The sequence below is a fragment of the Nomascus leucogenys genome, chromosome 17 (assembly GCF_006542625.1).
Source record: "Nomascus leucogenys isolate Asia chromosome 17, Asia_NLE_v1, whole genome shotgun sequence".
In the NCBI taxonomy this organism is placed as follows: Eukaryota; Metazoa; Chordata; class Mammalia; order Primates; family Hylobatidae; genus Nomascus; species Nomascus leucogenys.
This window is the reverse complement of record NC_044397.1, coordinates 55,135,699-55,160,960: the sequence shown is the minus strand read 5'-3', so window position 1 is coordinate 55,160,960 and position 25,262 is coordinate 55,135,699. Positions and strand designations below refer to the sequence as shown.

General features: G+C 42.2%; 1 protein-coding gene across 21 annotated transcripts in view; it reads right to left on the bottom strand.

Annotated features, from left to right (window-relative positions):
* Positions 1 to 25,262, bottom strand: part of DDC (dopa decarboxylase) — a 106,359-nt gene that overhangs the window by 11,453 nt on the left and 69,644 nt on the right. For 19 of the 21 annotated variants that reach the window (XM_003275014.2, XM_003275015.2, XM_004090947.2 and 16 more), the window contains 3 exons: positions 24,202 to 24,269; positions 7,693 to 7,769; positions 4,501 to 4,520 (listed from right to left, as the gene is read on the bottom strand). In XM_003275014.2, the coding sequence (XP_003275062.2) occupies positions 4,501 to 4,520; positions 7,693 to 7,769; positions 24,202 to 24,269 (165 nt within the window). Of the gene's footprint in view, positions 1 to 4,500; positions 4,521 to 7,692; positions 7,770 to 21,581; positions 21,947 to 24,201; positions 24,270 to 25,262 lie in introns of those variants that run through there. The other 2 variants (XM_004090951.2, XM_030796648.1) reach the window with 2 other exon arrangements.

Sequence of the window (25,262 nt, the reverse complement as noted above, 5' to 3'; positions counted from 1 at the left end):
GTACCCAGCCTCACCTCCTGCCAGACTAATTTCCCAGAGGAAACGGACTCTGTCTCCTTTGCCTTTTTAGTCCCAGCCCCAAGTCCAGCACCTGGCCTGGCTCGGAGCGGCCAGCCCACATTTTGTGGAAGATTGTTGACGGACGTACTTAAATAAATCAGGAGTAAAACCCATTTGACCCTCATTCATGGGTCATCTAAAAGGATTCTGCATGTAGAAGTCAATTCATATTTGATGCTTCCTGCACATCAAATGAGCTATTTCCTGGTACTTTTTCCTCCACAATTGATCATTTTTAAACCTGTATTTTGTTCCATTTTCGATAAGCCATCAACAATCTTCCAGAAGATGCAGTTTCCTCATCCAAATAGCACGCAGGGCTGCGTGGCTCAGTGGCTTGTGACCTAGGTCCTTGGTCCTGTCTTTCAATAGATTCAGCAAACTTTTCTGAACCTCTGTCTCCTCCCCTATGAAACAGGCATAATGATGCCCACTTTACCCAGGACCACACAAACTGGAGGCAAATGGTGCTGTCTGACATCTTCAGTGTGCCGTTCACCATCAGAAAGAACACAGAGCTCTCTTGCCACACCTCGCATCCTGAACAGCCTCCTCCTGGGACTAACACTCCGTCCTCATTCCCTCAGCCACTGACGGGGGAACAGAACTACCAGGGCCTGTTCATCCTTTTCACCCCACACTTCCTCACTGGCCTGGCAGGCAGCCCACCATCCAGGGATCTTCTCCCCAGCATGATGGCTGTGACAGCCTTAGGTTTGGGTTTCCAGCCTCTTTGAACAAAATGAAAATGTCTATGATATTCCTTCCCATTCCCTGCTAAGCCCAGCAAAACAAATGCTCTGGGAACATTTGCCTGGAATTCACATTCAAGGTGGGAATCATAGAGGAGCCTGAGAGGTGCACGTGAGCACAGAGAGGGAAAGAGGTCACTGCATTGTAGCAAAAATAGCAGCAAAGAGAAGATGCCGGGAAATACGGCCAGGGATATCCCTGGGTTGTGGCAGATGGAGAGGGTTCAGTGAGAGGCAGTGCCACTTGTGCCTGCACCCAAGGGATAGAAAGAGCAAAGCTGGGCTGAGAGGTGCCCTGGGGGCTCTGCACACCAGGGGCCCTGAGGCTGCCCCCACACTCACACCCGGCCAACTTGTGTGTGCTTTCCCGGTGGCTGCCCGGGGCTGTCCCCACATGGCCACTCCTGCTTCCTAGGGCTGGTATGCTGAGGCCTAATGCCTGTGCTTCGCATTTAGAAGCCCCTCTGCCCCAGAACAGCTTCCACCTTCTGCATTCCATCTTTCATAAGGTTCATGCGTTTGTCCCCTCATCAGCCGTGAAATATTGGCTGTGAACACATGATGTGCCATCTCTGGCCCTCTCTAGGGACACAGCAGCACAGAAGGCCAATTACCCCAGAAAGCCTCCCCAGCCTGGTGGATGCCAGTGGGGCTGGGCTGCTGTGGTGCTTCCCACCTGCCTGGGTTCCTTTAGAAGCAACAGGCAGCCAGACAAGAACTGTCCCCACATGGCTCCTGACTCATGCGCTGCCAGCCATAGTGCCAGGGACCTCAGCATCATCGCCTGCCACAAGTGGCAAGAGGAGAGCTGGCAGGCAGAGGACTAGCTAAGGACTTGGGGCATGTCCTCTTGGGCCACAAAGGGCAGCCTGGAGGATGGAGGTGTCTCAGGTGTGTTTCAGAACAGGCATCAGGGCCTCCATGGTCTGCGCCTCTGTCTCCCTCAGTGGCCTGGGAGTCTTGGAGGAGGCTTTGGGCCTCACTCACCTCTGAGTAGCTGCAGGAGTAGCTCATAGCTCCTGGTTGGAAAGGGAGTGCCAGTCAAGGGGCTGCCTTGAGATGGGGTGAAAGAGATCCAGGTCTCACAGCAGGACTAACAGGGTGGGGAGTACAGGAGCTGCTCAAAGGATGCTTTGAAAGTAGGGCTGGAGCACAGGTTGCTGATGCTTGACCTTTCCTTAACTGAGGCCAATGCCTTTCATTAAGCTAGTAGAGATAACTAGTAGAGATAACTAGTTGAAGTAACAGAAGGAAAAATGCTTTTCAAAGAATGCTTGGCCCATCAAGTTGAGGTGAATGGTGGGCTCAAGTCTTCTGGATTAGCACTGGGGAAAGGGGGTGTGGCCTGAGGTACTGAGGAGAGTGAGGCTCAGCACTAAAGACAGAAGGGGACAGAAAGACAGGGATCAGATTCTTTCCTCACCCCATGAGGGTCAGGGACTGGTGGTGGAGGGAGTACGATGAAGAACCTAGGGTTGGGGAGAAGGAGTGAGCCCTGAGGACTGGAAGGCCCTGGATGGAGCAGAAGAACAGGCTGGGGAAGTCTCAGGCAAGCCCTGCCACCTTCGCGGTCCTGCAGGCGGGTGCCAGTACAGATCTGTGATTCTTGGTGAACGGTAGAAACTGTCTGAGGAGATCATGTTCCCTGAGCTGCTAGATGCGGGCAGAGCTGTGCTGGTTCTTGTCTTGGGCAACGTAACATAAGCCAGCATTGCTGGGGATGGTGCCCCAGGCCTTTGAAAGACAGTGCCAAATTTATCTAAAAGGACTTTGGTTCCTAGAGGGCTTGTTAGTCAATACGGAGTTTTTAGCAAAGCCTATGTTATTTTATGTGAACCAGAGATGGTGTTGTGCCTTTTTTTCTAATGATATCTAAGCTTGGAAGGAGCAACATTAAAAAATAATAAAATAAAAGGCATGAAGTGTTCGTGCCTGTTACCCCATTTTCAGTCTCATGCCGCAGGAAGCAGCTCATCCTCAGCAGAAAGCTGGATGTGCCAGATGCCCACTGCATAGTCATTTAGGAAAGCAAGGGACTTTCCCAGGGAAGTAGTTAAATAACAGGGAAATAATTATACCACATACCATGGGATTCTGTGTAGAGTTTCTGTACTTACTAAGGCTGTGGAGGAGTGGAGAAGGTATTGCAATTTTAGTTTCGGTGCCATGAGAACCAGCTGCAGTGTGGTCTGTACAGCATGTGACCCTCATGCAACATGAAGTCTGAGAAAGGCCACAAACCAGAGGAGGAGACAGACAGAGGCCACAGCAGCACGAGGATGCAAGGTCAGGGTGAGCTGGTCCTCAAGTTATTTTTAATATTATTGTCATATTTTCCCTTCAATAATAACTTTCTAAAAGGTAAGTCAGATTGTCAATGGGGATTTATATGAAAGTTTTAAATGGCATCATCCATGGATCTTCCCACTGTGCCCTTATGTGCACACACCCTGGCCTTTCTCCCTGGGTGTGGAGCTGGGTGGTCCCAGGCAAACTTTGCCAAAACTGTCCTAGGACCAGCCTTGATGGCTTGGGAGGGTTTACTGCTGCCCCCCGCCTCCTGGCTCACTGCTGTCACAGGAAGAAGGCAAGCTACCCATGCCTTTGAGGGGCAGCCCCTGCTGGGTCATTATCACACCGGCTGCTGACAATGTTTGCTCCAAACACACTTAGATACACACCTCTGTCGGGAAATGGCAGCCTCTGCTTTGATGATGTCTGGTGCCCACCACACGTGGACGCAGGTCTTTTTTTTTTTTTTTTTTTTTTTTTTGAGACGGAGTTTCACTCTGTCACCCAGGCTGGAGTGCATTGGCGTGATCTCGGCTCACTGCAACCTCTGCCTCCCAGGTTCCAAAGATTCTCCTGCCTCAGCCTCCGGGGTAGCTGGGATTAGAGGTGCCTGCCACCACACCCCGCTAATTTTTGTATTTTTAGCAGAGATGGGGTTTCACCATGTTGGCCAGGCTGGTCTCGAAGACCTGACCTCAGATGATCCACCCACCTCAGCCTCTCAAAGTGCTGGGATTACAGGCGTGAGCCACAGCACCCGGCCACAGGTCATCTCTTGATGGCAGAAGACAGCCAGCTCAGTGGCCACACCTCTGTTCCCCCTGAGTTTCACCCTCCCACTTGGGTTCTATTCTTTTGATAAGCCTCGCAGTACTGCCTTTGGTCCCAGATTCCTTTCCAGACTAACACTAGAACAACCTGGCATTTTCAAAGTATGCCTCATTCAACACTTGTTTCAAATAAAAACAAGAGAGGACCAATGCATTTGAGACTAGGCTGCTGAGACGACTGGCCCCACCTGGGAGCTTTCTATGTTCCCTGACTCCTCCCTCACTCTCCCACTGCCACCACCAGTGCAGCCCCAGGCACACAGCAGCCCAGGGCAGAAGGGCCTTTTCCTTCCAGAGGAATGAGGGGCAGAGGCTCCTTCCTCCTCCCCAGGAGCAAAGTCCAGGGTCCAGGTTTCCCCCTCCTAACCTGAGACCTCTGACTGGAGGGCTCAGCAGAGCTGCCCGCCACCTGACAAGACCCCCCTAATTTGTCAGTTAGGACCCAGTTAGAAGGTGCCCACCAGTGCATGTTTGTCATGAGAGTGGGGGAGGAGATACGTGACAGCTGTGGCAAAGCCCCCCAGCACTCCACCAGCATTTGAGATTACAGGGAATCTCCCACTTACCCGGTAGTCAGTGATAAGCCCTGGAGAAAAGAGAAAGAAAAAGAAAAAAGAAACCATTAGACAGGTTTGTTGATCACACGCTAATCCTTTTCATCTTCCAGGTAAATTTCTTGTGTCTTCTAAGCCAGAAATAAAACTGCCCAAAGGCTGGGTCTGGGTGTTCTTTGTGGCACTTCCCAGGGTAACATATTCAAGGGGAGTCTCCTGAGAACAGGATGCCCAAAACACAAATTGGAAATGTTACACACTCAATAGACCCCCATTAGTTGTGCTTTCTGCAGTTACATAGCATGAACATCTGAGGTTTCATCTAGTGCCCAGTAGAGAGTTAGCATTCAGATCACGTAAATCGTTCATCATTCATTCATTCATGCATGGGAAGGTGAATTTGTGATATACGAAGTGATTAGAATATTTTAAAAAGAAAAGAATGAAACTCTTGGTGGGATTATTCATCTCTGTATCCGTGGATCTTAGCAGATCTTAGTTCAGTATCTGGGAGAGAGCAGACACTCAGTGGATATCTGCTGAGTCAGTTTTAATATCCAGGATTCAGCGGCTCCACGTTGGTTATGAAAAATGGCTGATTTGCTTTTGAGCCTCCCCTCATGCCTAAAGCAGCAAATCCCAGGACCATAAAGGAGAAAGAACCCTGGAAGCAAGCTCATAGATGGGAGTTTCTATTAATACAAGTGATCCTGCGCAAGGCGTCAGGTGAGGATTATGACAACGTGCTGCAGTCCCGCTGCACAGATCGGTGGAAAAGGGAGTCTCGTGCTCTGGGAGTAGATCCACAAATGTGGGCTGGACCAGGCACATCAGTGTCCCCTACTTCCCCAGTCAACAGGGGCGGTGGCAGGGCCATAGCAGGCCCTGACCATGCTCAGCTGGGACAAGCTGTCCACCTAATACAACCCACGCCCCACCCTGCACTTCATCCACCGCACAGGAGTGCCTACGTTGTATTTACCAGAACATCGGAAGTCACCACTTGGTATCATTTCCTGACTGCCATCTGGCTGCCAGGAGAAGATAGTTATTTTCTCCACTAGCATAAAAAATGGCAGTGCTGAGAGGAGATGCAAGACCTCCACCCCCTGTTTTATGAGTGACCCTGAGATGGAAGCCCAAAGTCACACAGCCTATCTCAACCCATACGCAGTACTCTCCTTTACGCCACACAGCCTTTCATTAGTAAGGGAGCTTGTTAAACAAACATAACATCAGTAGCAGCATCTGGCAATGATTCACAGAAACCACTGCAAATGAAACAACAGCACCCAACAGAGTGCATGCAGGAAGCACTCAGTAAGAAATTGTTGAGGCCAGGTGTAGTGGCTCACACCTGTAATCCCAGCACTTTGAGAGGCCAAGGCAGGCAAATCGCTTGAGCTCAGGAGCTCAAGACTAGCTTTGGCAACATGGGGAAACCCCGTCTCTACCAAAAAAAATACAAAAAATTATCTGGGCCTTGTGGTGTACATCTGTGGTCCCAGCTACTTGGGAGGCTGAAGTGGGAGGATCACTTGAGCCTGGGAGGTGGAGGCTACAGTGAGCCAAGGTTGCACCACTGCACTCCAGCTTGGATGACAGAGCCAAACCCTGTCTCGAAAAAAAAAAAAAAAATTGTCAAAGAACCAGATGATTGTCATGAATGAAAATGAGGGAATGCCCCACCTTTTTAGTTTCTATTACTGCACTATCTGATACAGTAGCTACTAGCCACATGTGGCTGTTGACATTTAAATTTAAGTTAATTAAAACTAAAAGAAATTCAACTTTAGTTCTTCAACAGATGAGCCACATTTCGAGCACTCAGTAGCCACATGCGGACTGGTGGCTGCCATATTGGGTGGTGCAGAATTATAGAAGATTTCCCTCATTGCAGAAACTTCTACAGGAAAGAAAAACTGGAGGCTTTCAGTAGAAGAATTCAGATACACTGTCTAATTAGTGCAGTTCCTATCTGCTTCTCCGTGAATCTGCTTCCTTATGGACAAGTAAAGAACTGGCCCAGTTAGCAGCTTCCTTGCACAATTCTTTACTGTTAACATGAAGAAATGACAAACCTCTTAGCCAGTAATTTCCGCTGACAATGGTTTTACTTGAACTGTGGACTACTTACTAGGTCTTATGTGTCTCATAAGACGTAAAACTTCATGAGATACGTGTGGGAAGGGCAGCTTGTATATTGGTAATTGGTAAGTGGTGCAGAGTTAAAGCAAAGCAAACAATGCATTGAACAAGACTGGTAAGAAATACAGCAATATATTAGCAAAGTTTGCATTTGAGTGGTGGGATTATGGGAATTTTCTGGCCCAGCATTGACTCTATTTTCCAAATGTACATCTTTAATAATAAGGAATACATCTTCAAAGCCTACATGACTAGTGTAACCACTGTACCTCACCAGCATTGTGACAGAATTTTCAGTTATCAAAAAAATTCTACTTATTTTGGTTCTAGTTCAATGCCTACCATTAATCGGCTGGATACACTGGCCCAAGTCAAATGAGACGACATAGGTGAAGTGCAAAAGCCAAGAATTGTGCATTCCCTGCTGTGGCCCCAGAGCAGCCTGTGTCCCCTGATGCCACTTGATAACTGCCCGCTCATCCCCTCCCTGCTAGACGTTGCAGGTGGGTGCTAAGCCTCCTTGGCTGTCACCAGCACCAAGCACAGAGAGCAGGCCTACTGACCAAATGACTTAGGTGCACTTTTGTGTGCTGATCTGAGCCTTGGCTTCATCTTATTTTCTCTTCCCTCACCAACCCTACGCAACTTCCTTCATTTACTTCGCCTCCTCATGGTATTGGTGGAAGGTGATGCAAAGCCTTTTTGTAAACATTATGGCCATCATTAAGTTAAAGACGTTTCCTTGTCTGCAGGTGGTATGCATGCCCATATTAAAATCCCATGGCCGTGCCCACCTGCCCCTGCTCCTGCAATGAGCCCAGCAGGTTCTCAGTGCTTCTAGAGCAGGAGCCTCCCCCAGGGATCCTCCCCAAGCCTCTTAACCAACCCACAGGGAGTGGGCTACAAGGGCAAATCCAGGAATGCACAGCACCCTGGCTTCTCTGTGGGAGCCTCCTTGGATATGGATGGTCTTCCCCTAACTCCCAGGGACCCCCAGGGCAGCTCTGGGGGGAACAAGACCAGAAACAGTCCACAGAAAGCAGGCTCACAGCTTACCTGAATCCTGATGGCTGTGCTTCAGGTAAGTAGGGTCCAGTCTAAAGGCTCCCGTTAAGTCTGTTCTCTTTTTCACCCTGGTTTTAGAGAACAAATGATAGGGCTGATAACGAAGCGCCCTAGACTGGACCACCTCTCCCCTCTCCCCACCTGCCTCAGCTCAGGCACCTGCTCCCGGCCCTCCGCTGAACATCACTCTGCCTGCACGGCCCTGTCTCTGCTCCGAGTACCTGGGGAGGGGGTCTTAGAATAAAAAATAAACATTTGATCTTTGTTACCGGTTCCTGGCACACAGCCCCTAAAACCCTTGAGATCTCCTAGTGATAAGAGTGCATTTTCCATGTTAATAAGATAGCTGGCAGCTGGGGTCTCCTCAATGGCTTCCAATCTCCAGGGAGGGTAGGGGGCTGGAGATGAGTTGGCCAGTGATTTAAGCAATCATCCCTACTGAATGAAACTCCATTAAAAACTCCTAAGTGGCAGGGTTGGAGACCTCTGGGTTGGTAAATGCTTCATGATGCTGGGATGGTGGCATACACAGAGAGGGCATGGAAGCCACGTGACCTGCCACCCCACTTGTACTTTGCCATTGCATTTCTTCGTTTGTACTCTTTATAACCTGTAAACCTAAGTAAAATGCTTTTTTGAATTCTGTGAGTTGTTCTAATAAGTTACTGACCCTGGGGCAAGTGTTATGGGACCCCCCCAAGTTTGTAGCCATGGTGGACAGAACTGTGGGTAACCTGGAGACCCAACACTGTAACTGGCATCTGAAGTGGAGGCCGGCTGATGGGACTGAGCCCTTAACCCTGTGGAGTCTGACGCTACCTTTAGGTAGTTACAGTCAGAATAGGAGTGAGTTTAGGACACCCAGCTGGTGTCTGCAGTTGGAGAATTGGTGTCAAGAGGGAAAACCACAGAGGTTAGCATTTGCTCCTCTCTCTCTTTCCAGGGACAGCACAGTGCCTGGCCCTGCTGGCATCAGTAAGTGTGTGTGGGGTGAAAATCCCAAGCGCTAATGAGCGAGAAGGCCAGGATGCCCTGGGCTGCAGACAGGGGTCCTCTTTCACCTCTCTGCACACAGAGCACTCACACTGGTAGTCATTCTGCAGAACTCGGACCCAAACTCTTACTGGGCTGGCCTTTGAAGGACCTGTGCTTTATGGTAATTGCCATTGCTCCGCTTCATTGGTAGTGTAGTGACACCATCACAAAGCAATTTTGTAGCAAATAAAGTATCCTAAGGGCAAACTGGAGAAGAAATGTTAATCTGACAGTAGCTTAGGCTTGAAAACAAATAAAACGAGAGAGTCCCTGAAAGACAGAACCCAGTGAGCACAAAATAGGATGCTGGGATGTGGCTTACCAAGGAGGTGAGAGAGAGGCTGGATTTATCTACAAAAGATCATTGAGCCTTTATTTTTGTTTTAAGGTTAAAGACAGACAAAGTCAGTAGGAAAAATAAGCTGACTAGTGTATATTCTTTCTTTGACTTGCGGAAGAAAATTGATTGCACCTAATTTTGTGTGTGTATAGGAATTTTCTTGCATCATAGGCATTTTATGGGGAGCCACTGGTTGTGGGGGGAGGTCCTTTGAGTCTTTCTGCATTAGAGAAAGCTCTGTGCCTAGTCTTAAAGAGAGGGACCAAGAGGGATGTGAATATTTATGGCTATCAGTAGAACTCTGCCCTTTGTCCACAAAGACCACACTTTCCCTTCTCATTCTCAGCAGGGGCCTTCCAGCTGTTTTTTAATTTAAAAAATGTTGCACTAATTAAAGCCATACAAAAGATGTCAAGAATAAATCACCACCCCCTGCTTATGAAATGAAACTTAAATTGTAAGTATTAATAAAAGTTAAATATTCCTGTCCTTCACCTGCTTCCTCTCCCTGTCCCACACAAGAGGCCACAAGGCTGAATTTGTGTTCCTACTCTTACGTAGTTCTACAAAATTTTCTCTCCAAATCCCTAAGCAATCTTTATTATTTTGCACACTGCTAAACATACTGTAACATAAACTTAAGACATATTATCTTAAATTTTATAATTCCATGCATGTTTCTATAATTTGCTTTCTTACCCCAAAATAGACCTATGAGTTTGACATTCATTCATGCGCAGAGCTCTTGCTCACTCATCATTTGTATGACCTCATGGGATTTTAGTGCATGTACATATCCCAATCCATTCATTCTATCGTTTCCCATTTATTGATAGACAAACTACACTGATGTGGACATGGGACCCCATCCCTGTGCATACTCCTGGAGCCCCTACTGGCAGCGCTGTCGGCCATGGAATAGCACAAGGTGAGCTATGTTAAGGTTGGAGGAAAGCATCTATCTATGGCCCTACTCAATAGCACCAAATCAGTCTCCACAACAGTTGTGCAGTCTGCAAGCTCCTCTTCCATATCCTGGTCAACGTTTAGTATGAAGAGACTATTGTAAACAACCTATAGTGTTTTACTGGGATTTCAATTTACATTTCTGATTACTAAGGAGGGTGAGTAACTTCGTATTTATTAAGCATATCTGTTTCCTCCTTGATAAAGAATTTTTTGTTCATTTTTCTGTTAGATTGCTTACCTTGTCATATTGGATTGCAACAATTCTGTAAACATTAGAAGCCCTAATCGGAATATGGGGGGTCTGTTTCTGGCTCTCTCTTCTAATCTGCTCTACCCATCTGTGCCCGCGCTGGTGCTACATGAGTTCAGTCGTGGTTGCTTTACACATACACGTTGATATTTAAGGAGGCAACTTCCTCACTATATCTTTTTTTCACAATTATCTTGGCTATTCTTGGCCCATATAAATATTATGCCAGGATAATTATTAGAATTGTGCTGAGGTCTAATATCGAGTCTTCCTCTTTACGAACATATCATCCTACTTAGGACTTCCTTAATGACTTCCAAAAAATTGTAGAATTTTCTCCATCTAAATCTGAACAGGTTTGGATATGTTTGTGCATAGTAAACTTGTATCTTTTCTTGCTACTATAAAGAGTACTACTTTTGTAAAAATTACACATACTGTTTAATGTAGATGTAAAAAAATGCAACCTTAAAAATGTTAGTGTATGTAGACATCTTGCTGGGTTCTTTTATTAATAATACTTTGAGGATTCTCTTTTTATTGAGGTTACATCATCTGACAATGAGTGTTTCATGTCTTCCATACTGATCCTTACATGTTTACTTCTTTATCTTTTTTTTTTTTTTAATTATGGAGGTTAGGAAAGTCCAGTGTTGAATAGAAGTGGAGATTATGGGAATCCTCATTTTTTTCTGATTTTAAAGGGAGTGCTTCTAATATTTCACCATTAAGTATAGGTTCACTATGTTTTTTGGTAGTTACCTTTTATCAGATTAAGAATTTCTCTGCTGTTCCGATTTTACTAAGACATTTTGTCCCGAAATGTTGTTGACTTTTATCTAATGCTTTTTCTGCATCTAATGTGATAACTTTTTTTCTCCTTCTCTGTTAACATGGTGACTAGCACTTTAAAAATCTTCTACTATTAAACCATCCTGGCATATCCAGATTAAACACAGTTTGGTCATGGTATACTATATTTTTAAAAATCTCATTGGATTTTATTTGCTAATGTTTGACTTAGAATTTTTACATTTAAGTTTATGAGATTGTTTTATAGCTTTTCTGTCTCAGCTTCTCATCTGGTTTTAGAATCAAATTTAGACTGGCTTCAAGATATAAGAGGCAGTGTGACCTCTTTTGCTGTTCTCTGTGAATTATACTTAGGATTGGACTGATAAGTTTCCTGCAGTTTAGGATACTCACTGTTTAAGAATTTGGGTATTTCTGGCCATGCGCAGTGGCTCACACCTGTAATCCCAGCACTTTGGGAGGCCGAGGCAGGAGGATCACGAGGTCAGGAAATAGAGACCGTCCTGGCTAACACGGTGAAACCCCGTCTCTACTAAAAATACAAAAAAATTAGCTGGGCATGGCAGCAGGCACCTGTAGTCCCAGCTGCTGGGGAGGCTGAAGCAGGAGAATGGCATGAACCCGGGAGGCAGAGCTTGCAGTGAGCCAAGATTGAGCCACTGCACTCCAGCCTGGGCAACAGAGCAAGACTCTGTCTCAAAAAAAAAAAAAAAAGAAGAAGAAGAAGAATTTGGGTATTTCTGTTGTAAGAAAATTTTACTATTGACATGTTGTTTTAACAATAAGATTTTTCAGGTTTTCTATTTACTCTTGAGTCAGTTTTAGTATCATGTTTTGTTGTAGTTATTGTATATATGTGTTTATGGGCAATTCTTGGCATGATGTTACTCATAATGCTCCCTTACTATTTTTGGAAATCTCTGAAGTATCTGTAACTGTGCCATTGTATTTTCTACTACAAGTTAATCTGTGTCTTCTTTATTTTTGACCTATCTTTCCAGAGATCGTTTATGTAATTAGGCAGGCCAACTACCAACATCTGGCTTTGTCGATCCTCTCTGTTGGGTCTTTTTTGTGTATTTTGTTACATTTCTTAATTCTTATTGTTTTCTTCCTTTTACTTTTTGGAGGTTTATTTTGTTGCTGCTTTCTAGCTTAATTTTCATACTTAGCTTACGATTTTCTGGCTTTCCTCTTTTTAATTGACATCTGTTTTGTAGGTGCTGCTTTAGCTGTGTGTGGCAAGTTTTGTTGCATCTTTTTATTCAATTCTCAGTATTTGCAGCTTCCATTATACTTTATTCATTGGCCCATGTTTCTGATGGGCCTGTGGTAGTTGCCTCTTCAATATTTAGGTACTAAATTTGCGTTTCTTGTTAAGATTTAATTGATATTATAAAGAGAAAGAATTTTATGGAAACAGATGTGTATGTGTACTTGAGGACATACATGGGCACACACACACACGCGCACAGAGAAACATGCTTTTGTGGCACCAAAGTCACCTCACATGGTGACCTCACCTGCATGAGCCTCTTGGTGAGGAAAGCCTCTCTCTGTAACCAGACACATTCCTAGGGGATCAGGAAAAGGACCCCTGTGTTGGGTTGAAAGCCTGGCTTCTTACGTTTTCTTTTTATGCAGCCAAAAAACACATGAAGAAATGCTCATCATCACTGGCCATCAGAGAAATGCAAATCAAAACCACAGTGAGATACCATCTCACACCAGTTAGAATGGCCATCATTAAAAAAGCAGGAAACAACAGGTGCTGGAGAGGATGTGGAGAAATAGGAACACTTTTACACTGTTGGTGGGACTGTAAACTAGTTCAACCATTGTGGAAGTCAGTGTGGCGATTCCTCAGGGATCTAGAACTAGAAATACCATTTGACCCAGCCATCCCATTACTGGGTATATACCCAAAGGACTATAAATCATGCTGCTATAAAGACACATGCACACGTATGTTTATTGCGGCACTATTCACAATAGCAAAGAGTTGGAACCAACCCAAATGTCCAACAACGATAGACTGGATTAAGAAAATGTGGCACATATACACCATGGAATACTATGCAGCCATAAAAAATGATGAGTTCATGTCCTTTGTAGGGACATGGATGAAACTGGAAAACATCATTCTCAGTAAACTATCGCAAGGGCAAAAAACCAAACACCGCATGTTCTCACTCATAGGTGGGAATTGAACAATGAGAACTCATGGACACAGGAAGGGGAACATCACATTCCAGGGACTGTTGTGGGGTGGGGGGAGGGGGGAGGGACAGCATTAGGAGATATACCTAATGCTAAATGACGAGTTAATGGGTGCAGGAAATCAACATGGCACATGGATACATATGTAACAAACCTGCACATTGTGCACATGTACCCTAAAACCTAAAGTGTAATTAAAAAAAAAAAAAATCTACAACACTACATAGTGCTCACTGAATGAGCACTCATGTGACCTCCTGGTCCCAATAACATCCATAAAAAACTCAAGATAATAAAGGGTTCCCAGATCTAAGTGCAAAGAATCCAAATAGATAAGTAGAAAACTATCCGCAAAGACTTTTAAAACAAGTTCTAGAATCAAGTCTGAATGATTACTAGAATGATTAAAACTGTTTCAAAGAAATAGAATTTTTAAAAAAACCTCCCAATGTAACAGAAGTGTATAAACACTATAAAATAATTTATGGCAAAATTTAACATTTTGGAAAAAAAAACAGGCCATCTTTTAAATGTGGATAATATATGCCTTTCGTGTGTATGGAATTTGAGTCTTTCTTTGGAGATCTGATATTAAAGAGGCAATAAGCTCTGGACAGAATGGCTCACGTTTACAGATAAAAGATTCAAAATATCAAATGAACAATAAAAAGCTTATGAACAGAATAATTATTTCATTATAAAATGTATTTACTATGCTTATAATGATTGCCAGTTTCAGAAACTTCAATTATTTTGTCTATTTCAGTATTAAAGAGTACAACCAAAGTGTTTATGTTAAATTATGGACTAACCATTAGTACAATTTCATTAAACAAAAGAGAAACACTTCTAATTTTAAAGAATACAAAGAAACCAGTGAAAGCAATAAAAAATCCATTTATATGTTGTTTACTGAATTAGTGAAATTTTAAAAGACACTTTAAAAATTCACCACTTAGGATTTTTTTGCTTAGTTTACACTCTTAGGAATCTAGAGGAATATTTGTCCTTTCGTGAATTCTGGTTCTTACAAGTGTCCTTATTATCTGTGTTCTATTGTGTTAAGGTAGATCACGATACTGTAATCTTCTCTTAGACTGTCAAAATATTTATTTTTATTTCATGATATCTGGACAGTGCGAAAAAGCCTCTGAGTAGAGATTCTCAGCCCTCGTTCTCCCCACTCGCTGTCTCCATGTTACAAGGCACCATTCGCAAACAGGCAGGGGAAGCCAACCTCCACCAAGCATGATCCGTGGATCCTACCTCTTAGATGGGATAATAATAATATAGTCCCTAAAAAGCTTATGAACAGAATAATGAATTCATTATGAAGTGTACTTGCTGTGCTTGTAATGATTGCCAGTTTAATGTAATGGTGTCTAGAGGAAGGGATGCTGTGGTCCACGTACTTGTCTTTTGCTCTGAGGCTGTACATCCTGGGCTAAAATTCGAGACTACTTCCAGTGTTTACAGTGAAAACCAAGTCAATAACAGCTTGAACAAAAGTGACCCTGATTTTTGCTCATTTACACCAAAAAACACCTCTCATTCTCCAGCTTCTCTATCCATAAGAAGTGATCCCAGTGGGTTCTATGTGCATCTTTTTGTTTGTATGTGTATTTGTAACACGTATGTTGCTTTGCGTGCATGCACTCTTGGTTTGCATACTGTCAGATACAGCACAGGCCACTGTGGCAGCAAGGCAGTGTGAAGACTATCCACTGTGGAATGAAAACAATAAGTTTTTGGTAGTAAGAAAAATGAGGAAAAAACGGGGACGTGGGTGTTTGGGTATAGTGAGATCAAATGAAAAGATAAGTTTCATAGCTATCAAATAAACAAATCAGTAAGTAGATGATCATTAAGATTATGGAGTTTAAAATAAGCTGACTTGGTTTAAATCCTTAGATATGAGGCTTATGGCTTTAACTAGTGATTTCTTGTGAGCTCTGTTATGGACCAAATTATGTCCCCCTTCCTCCGCATTCATATGTTGAAGTTCCAACTCCCAGGACCTCAGAATGTGACTGACTGTATTTGAAGATAAGGCCTTTAAGAGGTGATTTAATAAAATGAGGTCACATGGTGGGGACTTTGAAAGGCAAATAAAAACCTGGCACCCCAATTCACTCTGCCAAAAGGAAAAATTAAGCTCAAAGCTAAGTCATGCAAGGAGTTGCCTTTCCTTTTGTTCCTAAGTAGAGAGCTACAGCTAAAAGGTTAAATATCTCCACCAGTAACTACTCTAAGTTCATCTTATCTGTTGTAAAGTGCCATTTTACTGAGTGGGAGGTGAATACATAATTGACTATTCCCCTACCTGCTCCTTTACTCTTGCAACACATGGATTACCATACCCTCCCTCTTTCCCTCCAGACAACTTGAATAGTTTAAGTAGGAGAAAGAATATTCTTGAAAACAAGCAAATGAAATATTTTAAATATATAAGATCTGCCTCTGCCTGGGTCTGTTATGTCTATATGTTCATATGTGTCATGTGGAAATAATATTTCGCCACCAATTATATAAAAGAGTTCTAATTAATTGGCCTAAAGAAAAGTAAGTTTTTATCAGACTAATAGAAACTAGCTCAGAGGCTTTTCAGTTCATATAGTTTTAGTAATCTTTGATAAGATTAATTTGGTAAAGTTAGTCTCAAAACTCTCCCCAGTAATTTGAATACTTAAAGTCATATTATATTAAATTAAGTAATCCTTGATTTTTCAGTGAGAATTAGTAGTATATCGTAGGATGTGTTTTTGGTAAAGTTTATAAAACACACGAGGATGTGTTTTTTGCTTCAGAAAATGTATTTTTCTAGTTTAGAGGACCTTTCTACTGGTGCTGAGATAAAAACCACTGTTTCTATCTAATCTTTTTTTTTGTAAACTGATGAGTCTGTATTGATATATCATGGCTAGAGTTCTGAAGTAAAAGCTATAGGATCTTTATTTGCATGACTGTTTATGTGTGCTTAGGTGTGTTTATGTATACATACATGTGTTTTGTTATGTGTTGTGGCCACAAGGTACCAAACTGGCTTAAAAATAAAGGAGGACTCATAAATTTAGTAAATAATCGAAATGCTTTTCAAGTTCACATGACTTGAGTTAATTTTTAATAAGTAAGCTGGCTTTAAAATTATTGGCCAAATAAAATTAGAAAGTCTTAAGAACTGTCAACACATATTGTTATTTAGATTTATTGGTCAAGTAGTTTTATATTTATGTTTGCTATATATTATAAGGTGTCAATATTTGGAATGAGGGTTATAAAGCCATAAATGCAGCCCAAAAGAGAATTATCTTTATGTAACTTTTGGTAATTAAGGCATTTAATATTGTTGGTTTAATAGCAAACAGTTAATCCTGAATTATTTGGCAAAAAGTAAAAACAAATACATTTATTTAACCTTAAGTTTTTTACGTAGGTAAACACCTGAAATTTGCAGGCTATAAAATTGGTTAGCAGGGAAATAACTTTAAATGATGATCATCAGTTTTTATAAGTAATCTATTAAAAAATTAATTAGATAAATATAATAGAATAAATGCTTGTTAAAAAAACTTGACATATAATTTGGAATCTAAAGTAACATTAAACAAAATAATAGATATTGCTTAAATGTCTGGGTCATTTCCAATTTAAAAAAAATAGGAAAATGTTTTTCTAAAAGACAATGTGTTCTTATTAAAAGGAAATAATTTTTGTCTAATTCAAAGATTACTTAAAGGTCTTTTTTTTTTTTTTTTTTTTTGAGACAGAGTCTCGCTCTGTCACCCAGGCTGGAGTGCAGTGGCGCGATCTCGGCTCACTGCAAGCTCCGCCTCCTGGGTTCACGCCATTCTCCTGCCTCAGCCTCTCCGAGTAGCTGGGACTACAGGCGCCCGCCACCACGCCCGGCTAATTTTTTGTATTTTTAGTAGAGACGGGGTTTCACCTGTTAGCCAGGATGGTCTCGATCTACTTAAAGGTCATTTCTAAAACAAGGTAAAAGGAAACAGTAAATAAAAGAGATGCAAAAAATGTTAAAATATTAAGTGGTATTTTTGGTAAGAAAGATTAAAAGGAAAATAATTTTACATGACAAAAATGTTGTATGATATATTTTTTTGTCCTAAAATAAAATCACTGGTTATTTACAAAAGAGGATGTTTGGGATAAAACAGAAACTCCAAGTATTCAGTAAATGGTTTGTGTAAGTCATAATAAGGTTTATAAAAAGAGAATTTATGAAAAAATGTTTATGTGATCAAGTTGGCCAAAATTAAAAGAAAGTTATTTATAATAGTCTTTCTAGAAATTGGGCTTTGATATTAAAAATACACTAATAAACTAAAAAATTTGTTAGAACAACTAAATTTTCTTAAGGTGCTGATTTATTCTTAATAAAATTACAAGACATTTTAATTTTCATAAACCAAAATTTCAAATTTAATTTCATCTCACTGTTTTCAGCTTTCTCTCCCCTTCAAGAGGGCCTGAGATAGTAACTCTTTCAACTTTTTATCAGCTCCTTTAATTTTTTCCTGTCTGGTTCTGACTGATGTTGTGGCCCGATTAAAAAGTATATCTTATCTTAAAGGTCTAAACTGAATGGTTTTCTTTGTTTGTTTGTTTGTTTGTTTGTTTGTTTGTTTGTTTTTGAGATGGAGTCTTGCTCTGTCACCCAGGCTGGAATGCAGTGGCACCATCTCAGCTCACTGTAGCCTCTGCCTCCCAGGTTCCAGCAATTCTTATGCCTCAGCCTCCAGGATAGCTGGGATTACAGATACATGCCACCACGCCTGGCTAATTTTTGTATTTGTAGTAGAGATACGGTCTCACCATGTTGGCCAGGCTGGTCTCGAAGTCCTGACCTCAAGCAATCCTCCCACCTCGGCCTCCCAAAGTGCTGGGATTACAGGCATGAGCCACCACACCCAGCCTAAAGCAAATGCTTTCTTCCTATATTATTCTCTAAATTCTTCTATGAAATAGCAAACTCACTTATAACACAGGATGCACTCTTCCTGTGTCTAACTAATTAAAGTCCTATGAAAGCTGAGATTTAAAAAATTAAGGTTATTATATCCATATAACTTTTTGTATTGCTTCTAAAGTCATTGTACTACTACTACAGGACTTTGATTTCTGGGTCTAAAAACGATACCAAGTCCAGCTAAATCTTAAACACTGACAGCAGTTAAAAGCCTCATCTTCAGACCCAAGAGAAGATGACAATCAAAATAAACTGTGTTCATGAGACACAGGGCCAGAAATTAAAACTATTCAACCCCTCTAGGCCCAGGGACTATCACAGAAGAGGTGGACACATAAGATTGGAAGAGCTGATATTGAGAGATAAAATTAGTTTAGTTTCTCTATAAATTAAACACTAATATCAAAGGTACACTGATGCAAGACCAGCATCTGTGTCCCTATGCCAGATTAACAAGGTTTTCTTGGGACATTAACCCATTCTTTAATTAAAACATTACAAAAGGTTATAAAATGATTTATGGAAATTATATATTTTGGTCAAGATGATTAAAATTTAATAGAGATGTTTATAAAATTTGAGAGACAGATTTAATTGGCCTCATATTGTCTTTATAAGAGTTTATTGTTTAGAAAAGTAAGTCTCTTCTCTCAAAGAATAAAGGTTGTGAAATCTTTGAGTTATCGCTTTGGCTGAATGAATGACTGATTTTACAATGACCTGTGTGTGATCCTGTTCTGTCATTGGTTATTTTACCAGTGCTTTGATTGGAATGACATTTTCAGATTGCCTTGAGAAAATAAGGGTGACCTACAGAGCTAGTAAAAGCCTCTTAGAAAAACTGGCCCCATACCTTGTCTTTACAGGGTCCTGACCTATGGTAAGTGAAAAATGTCACTTTCTAACAGGGCTAGGAACCTCAAGTTTTCTTGGGACCTTGAAAATAGAAAAATTCAACCAATTCATACAGGTATCTATAGGCGCAGAAAAATCCTTGGCTGAGACTGAGGCTTTTAAAAAGGTCTAAATCAGCTGGGCACAGTGGCTCATACCTGTAATTTCAGCACTTTGGGAGGCCGAGGTGGGTGGATCATGAGGTCAGGAGATCGAGATCATCCTGGCTAACATGGTGAAACTCCCTCTCTACTAAAAATACAAAAAATTAGCCAGGCATGGTGGCACACTCCTGTAGTCCCAGCTACTCAGGGGGCTGAGGCAGGAGACTTGCTTGAACCCGGGAGGTGGAGGTTGCAGTGAGCCGAGATCATGCCACTGCACTCCAGCCTGGACAACAGAGCAAGACTCTGTCTCAACAACAACAACAACAAAAGCTCTAAATTTTAGATTCTTTATGAAAAGGTTCCAACAAAACCAATTAAAAAACAACAACAACAACAAAATAAAAGCGAGAGAGCAAACCTATATGGCAAATGATTATTCTTGCTGCACTTTATCCAAATAATCAAGCCAATCATAATAGGACTAAAACTTATTTTACAAATAAATTGACCCTATTATAATCTTGTATTTAATAAAATTGGGAACTGGAAAGAGAAAAATTATGTTTCAAAATAAACTATAGTACATCTGTAATTAGATTCTAGCCTTGCCTAATGTTTGTCCGTTTTTATTATTTTCTACAATTTGGGCTGAATTCTAAAATTTTTCCTGGCTACAATTCTCCAAAATAATGTTGTCAGTTTTTTTTTTCCTTCTTTCTTTTCCTTTTTAATCGTGATTTGAAATCACTAAATATTAAGCTATGCTTTTCTTAAAGCCCTGTAAACTGAAGCTAGACAACGTCAACTTTGGAAGAAAATAACAGGAACCTATTTATATATGTAAATCATTTTCATACCTGCCTACTGACATAGAGACTTCAGAGTAATATGGTTTATGTCAGTTTTCCAGGATTGTTCTCCCTTTATGTTTGTTTGTTTGTTTGTTTCTCTCTCTCTTCCTCCACCTATTTTTTTCTTCATGGGTCATGAGACTTTACAACCTGCTAAAAATGAGCTTTCCTAACAACATGGGACATATCTGTCTAGAAATAGTTGTCTTAGTCACAAGAGGCCAGACAAAACCCCAAGACTAGAGATGCATTTTCTTCTAAAATGCATTTTCTGAAGACTTTTTTTAAAAGGGGAGGGGAAGAAATGCAAACGGAAAATAAAAACTTGGTGCCTCAATTTACTATGCCAAAGGAAAAAAAAATAAGCTGAATGCTTTCATGCAAGAAGATACCTTTCCTTTTGTCCCTAAGCAGAAAGCTACAGATAAAAGGTTAAATATCTCTACAGGTAACTACTCTATGCTCACCTTATCTTACATAAAGAGCTGATTTACTGGGCGTGAAGACAAATATATCATTGACTATTCCCCTACCTGCTCCTTTTCTCTCACAACACGTGGATTCAGTAATGTGACCATACTCTCCCTCTTTCCCCTCCAGCTTGCCTTCCCCTTTAAATACTGCTGGCCTCAAAATCATCTTTGGAGAAAGGCACAAACCACACCCTGTTTCTGTGATTCCATGTTTATTCTTCCAGGAATGTCCCTAACCTTAGCAAAATAAAACATCTGAATTGATTGAGACCTGTCTCAGATACTTTTTGGTTAACAGGCCCAAATCCAATGTGACTGGTGTCCTTATAAGAAGAGGAAATTTGGACACAGGTAAACAGAAGGAAGACCATGTGAGGACAGGGAGAAGACAGCCATCTGCAAGCCCAGGAGAGAGGCCTCAGAAGAAACCAGCCTGCTGATGGCTTTATCTCAGACCTCTGGCCTCTAGGACTGAGAGAAATCATCTCTTGTTTAAGCCACTTGTCCATGGCACTTTGTTAAGCCAGCCCTAGCCAACTAATGCAGGCACAGTGCCCCCAAACAGTAAAGATCAGCAATTTCTGTGTTAAAACACAAATCCTTCAAAAATAAGATTTCATCTATCAACATTCATGCCATTTTTATAGTGTCATGGGACAAATCCTTGGGTTTTGGAGAGATCTGATTTTTCCCAGTACACAACATCTCACCAAATTCTTTGACCCTTGTTCTGTTGAGAACGCACCGGCTCAGGAGAGAAAGAGCACATTCTCTATTGTAATGTAAAAACATATTTCGTAGCCTTTCAAGCCATTAGGAAGGTAAGAGGTTTCTCAAGTATTGCAACCACCCTGCCCCACCACTGTCGCCCACTCCAGAGGATGGGAACTAACCCCATCGCCCTTCTATTGTGGCAGACTTCCAGACACCGCAGGCCTCTCTTGTGTCTTAGGGCTTACGTTTAATTCCTTCTACAAGGAATTAAACTCTGTCCTCTCTCCCTTTTCCAAATGGCCTGGCCTCATCCCTGTGTGTCCTGTGTCTCTTCCGTACATCACCTCCACTTTGTCAAATTTCCCCTCACAGGCTGGTTGCTGAACTGAACCCCGAGTGCCAGGGAAGAGTTGTCCGGGACAGATGAGCACACAGCCGCCAACTTGCTGGCATCAGCTCTGCAGCGTCTGCGGCAGTCTCAGGGCATCAGCTCTGCGGCAGGCACTCCACGTCCCGAAAGGCTCAACTCCTTCTCACCACCGCACTGACTAAGCAGGTTTTCTTCAGCCTTAACATACGCACTAGTTGTCTGGACCTGAGGGCAGGACGCCGCATTCATTACACTCCTTCTTGTGCGTCAATATTTGCCTCCAAGATTAGGGACCCAAAATATTTCTGGTCCCTGACCACTTCAGTTTCCTCATCTGTAAAGAGAGCGTGGCAATGTCTGTCCCTCATCACAGGGCTGTCGTGGGGGTCCACGGAGCTACGAGAGGTTAGGGACTTAGAAGGGAGCCTGCATGTACCTATCCGCAGTCACTAACAGCCTTGCTGATATCACTGTTCTATCCAGGCAATGAGGACAGCCTCAGGGCGCACGAGAACCCCTCCTCCAGACAGCCCATCAGCCCTCGCCCTGCTCAAGGGTGGTTCTAGGGCTTCCTTTGTGGAAGGCATCTGAGGACGCCTGCCCCTGGCAAAACAAAAGCATGTGGGGAGAGCCACTTGTTCCCGCCAAAGCCTGTGGACACTCTGCCTGGTCCCCCCGAACTCCAGCTCCCTTAGAGAATTTTCCCCACTGACCAAAAACCTCAGCAGAGTGGATTTACATTTCAATCAAAATTACCCCTCGAATAAAGGGACCTCTGGCACATGGTGCAACTGTCCTCACTGTGTTCCACCTTGGGTGAAACGGAAAAACACAACCACAAGAATACAAAAGAATACTCAAATTTATAACAGCCATGTCTTTCATAAATACTTATTTCAGACAAAATTAAGCCTGAAATGCCCACATACCATCTGGTTTTAAAATTATATAGCAGAAGTTTGGGGAAAAAGACTGACAAAAAATAATTTGATTTGTATACAAGTAAAGGACTAGAAATGTGGTTAGCCTAAAAAACAGGAAAAGGTCAAACGGATATTTTGGTAACCTTGAGAGCTGACATTAGTTGTTTTGTATAAAAGCTGCTTTCCTCATGCTTAGGAGGAAAGTGAAAAGTTATTCACTTAATTACATACTGAACAATTTTGCAAAGCCTTCTGAAAATTTGGAAAATTTTGCAATTTTGCATACTGTACAAAATTCATGCAAATCCTCCTGGCCCTATGATCAATCAATCAACTTCTTACTTTAAAACTTTAGAGAAACTAGTTTCTAGCGTCCCTGTACCACTGCCCATAATCATTATTTCTTTAAACATTGTGTAGGTGGTGTAACATCACCCACTTTAATACTTTAGTTCTTTTTCTTATTCTAAGTATCACCAAGGTATTATCGTGCTGTTATTAAGAATTTCTGGCCAGGTGCGGTGGCTTATGCCTGTAATCCCAGCATTTTGGGAGGCCGAGGAGGGCGGATCACGAGGTCAGGAGATCGAGACCATCCTGGCTAACACAGTGAAACCTCATCTCTACTAAAAATACAAAAAATTAGCCAGGTGTGGTGGCAGGCGCCTGTTGTCCCAGCTACTCAGGAGGCTGAGGCACAAGAATGGCACGAACCCGGGACGCAGAGCTTGCAGTGAGCCAAGATCGCGCCACTGCACTCCAACCTGGGTGACAGAGTGAGACACTATATCACAAAAAAAAAAGAAAGAAAAGAATTTCCAGGGAAATTCTTAGGAAACATGGTTACTATTATTTTTCCTTCACGAATACTTTTTTTTTTTTTTGAGACAGAGTCTTGTCACCAAGGCTGGATTGCAGTGACATGATCTCGGCTCACTGCAACTTCTGCCTCCCAGGTTCAAGCGATTCTCCTGCCTCAGCCTCCTGAGTAGCTGGGATTACAGGCGTGCACTACCACATCCAGCTAATTTTTTGTATTTTTAGTAGGCACGGGGTTTCACCATGTTGGCCAGGCTGGTCTCGAACTCCTGACCTCAGGTGATCCACCCGCCTCGGCCTCCCAAAGGGCTGGGATTACAGGTGTGAGCCACCGCAACCAGCCTTAGCAAACGCTTTTAAGCATTTGGACTCAGATTGCTTAAACTTAGCATTAGACTAAGACTGGTTATGAATCTAAGAAAGAAAACACAGAAGCTACTGAACTAGAAGTGTGTACTTGCATTTGTTTTCTGTTAATGCTGGATAAATCAAACTACACATTGTCCTTTTTAGGCTTCTCATTTCTTATGCCAGTATGTTGCAATGATATTCCCTAGATAAAAGTTTCCAGCGAGGCTAAGAATTAGCAATAATTCCATCAAGGGTTCAGAAATGGCAGCAAGCAGTGAGCTAAGTGACTATTGTACCCCTTTGGCTCTGACATCTTCCCTGCCAGCTTCTTTCAAATGCACTGTCACCTTGGACAGGCAACTGACATCTGTGAGCAGGGAAACTTACCACATGGCAGAGCAGTCAAAATTCACCAACAGCCATTTGTGAGGATTAAAGTTGAATGAATCTGCAAACTGCCAAAGAACAAGAGTAAGAAAAAGAAAACATTTTCCTTATAAATGTTTAATTATAAAGAAGACCCCATACATGATAATAAAAATTTATGGCACAACTAATCCACAGTGGTAGAGGCCAGGTAGGGTTGCCCAGAGGAGTAGTAACTTGCGGTGGGTAGGGGAGTCTTCTGGAGTGCTGGAATTGCTCTACTCTTGATCTGGGTGGTAAGTACATGTGGGTGGGTATATGTATTTAGAGTTGATTTGTACGTTTTGCTATATCTAGATTATACCCTCATAAAATGGAACAAGAAATTTAAAATTAAAAGTTTATATTCCCAAATGAAAAGCATTTTCAAATTTATATAATCTAATGTGACATAAAGTGTATCCATATTATATTTTAAATTACCGGAATATTTGGAAAAATCAGAATTGTCCTTCACAAGTACAACGTACAGGAATTGTACTGATTTGGCCTGTGAAATACTTTATGCTTGAAGTTCCTTCCACTTGCTGAGCTAGCAAAGTTCTCAAACTACACGTGTCATGATAAACAGTGGGAAAGAGGAAATTTTATTACTAATCTACAGTAGGTAGGGATAAACCCAGTTTTCATTTAATTGATGGGTTCTTTTGCCAGCATTGCTGTAACATATCAGCAATTCTCCCCATTTACCTAAATGTTTCTCTCTTTTTAGTGACAGGGTCTTACTTTGTTGCCCAGGCTGGAGTGCCTGGGCACGAACACAGCTCACTGCAGCCTCAACCTCCCAAGCTCAAGTGATCCTCCTGCCTTAGCTTCCTAAGTAGCTGAGACTACTGGCATGTGGCACCACACACAGCTAATTTGTAAAATTTTGTTTGTAGAGACGGGGTGTCTCATTACGTTGTCCAGGCTGATCTTGAACTCCTGGGCTTAAGCCATCCTCTTGCCTCAGCCTCCCAAAGTACTGGGATTACAGGTGTGAGCCACTGCACCCCGACCAGCTCCTTTATTTTTAAAGACAA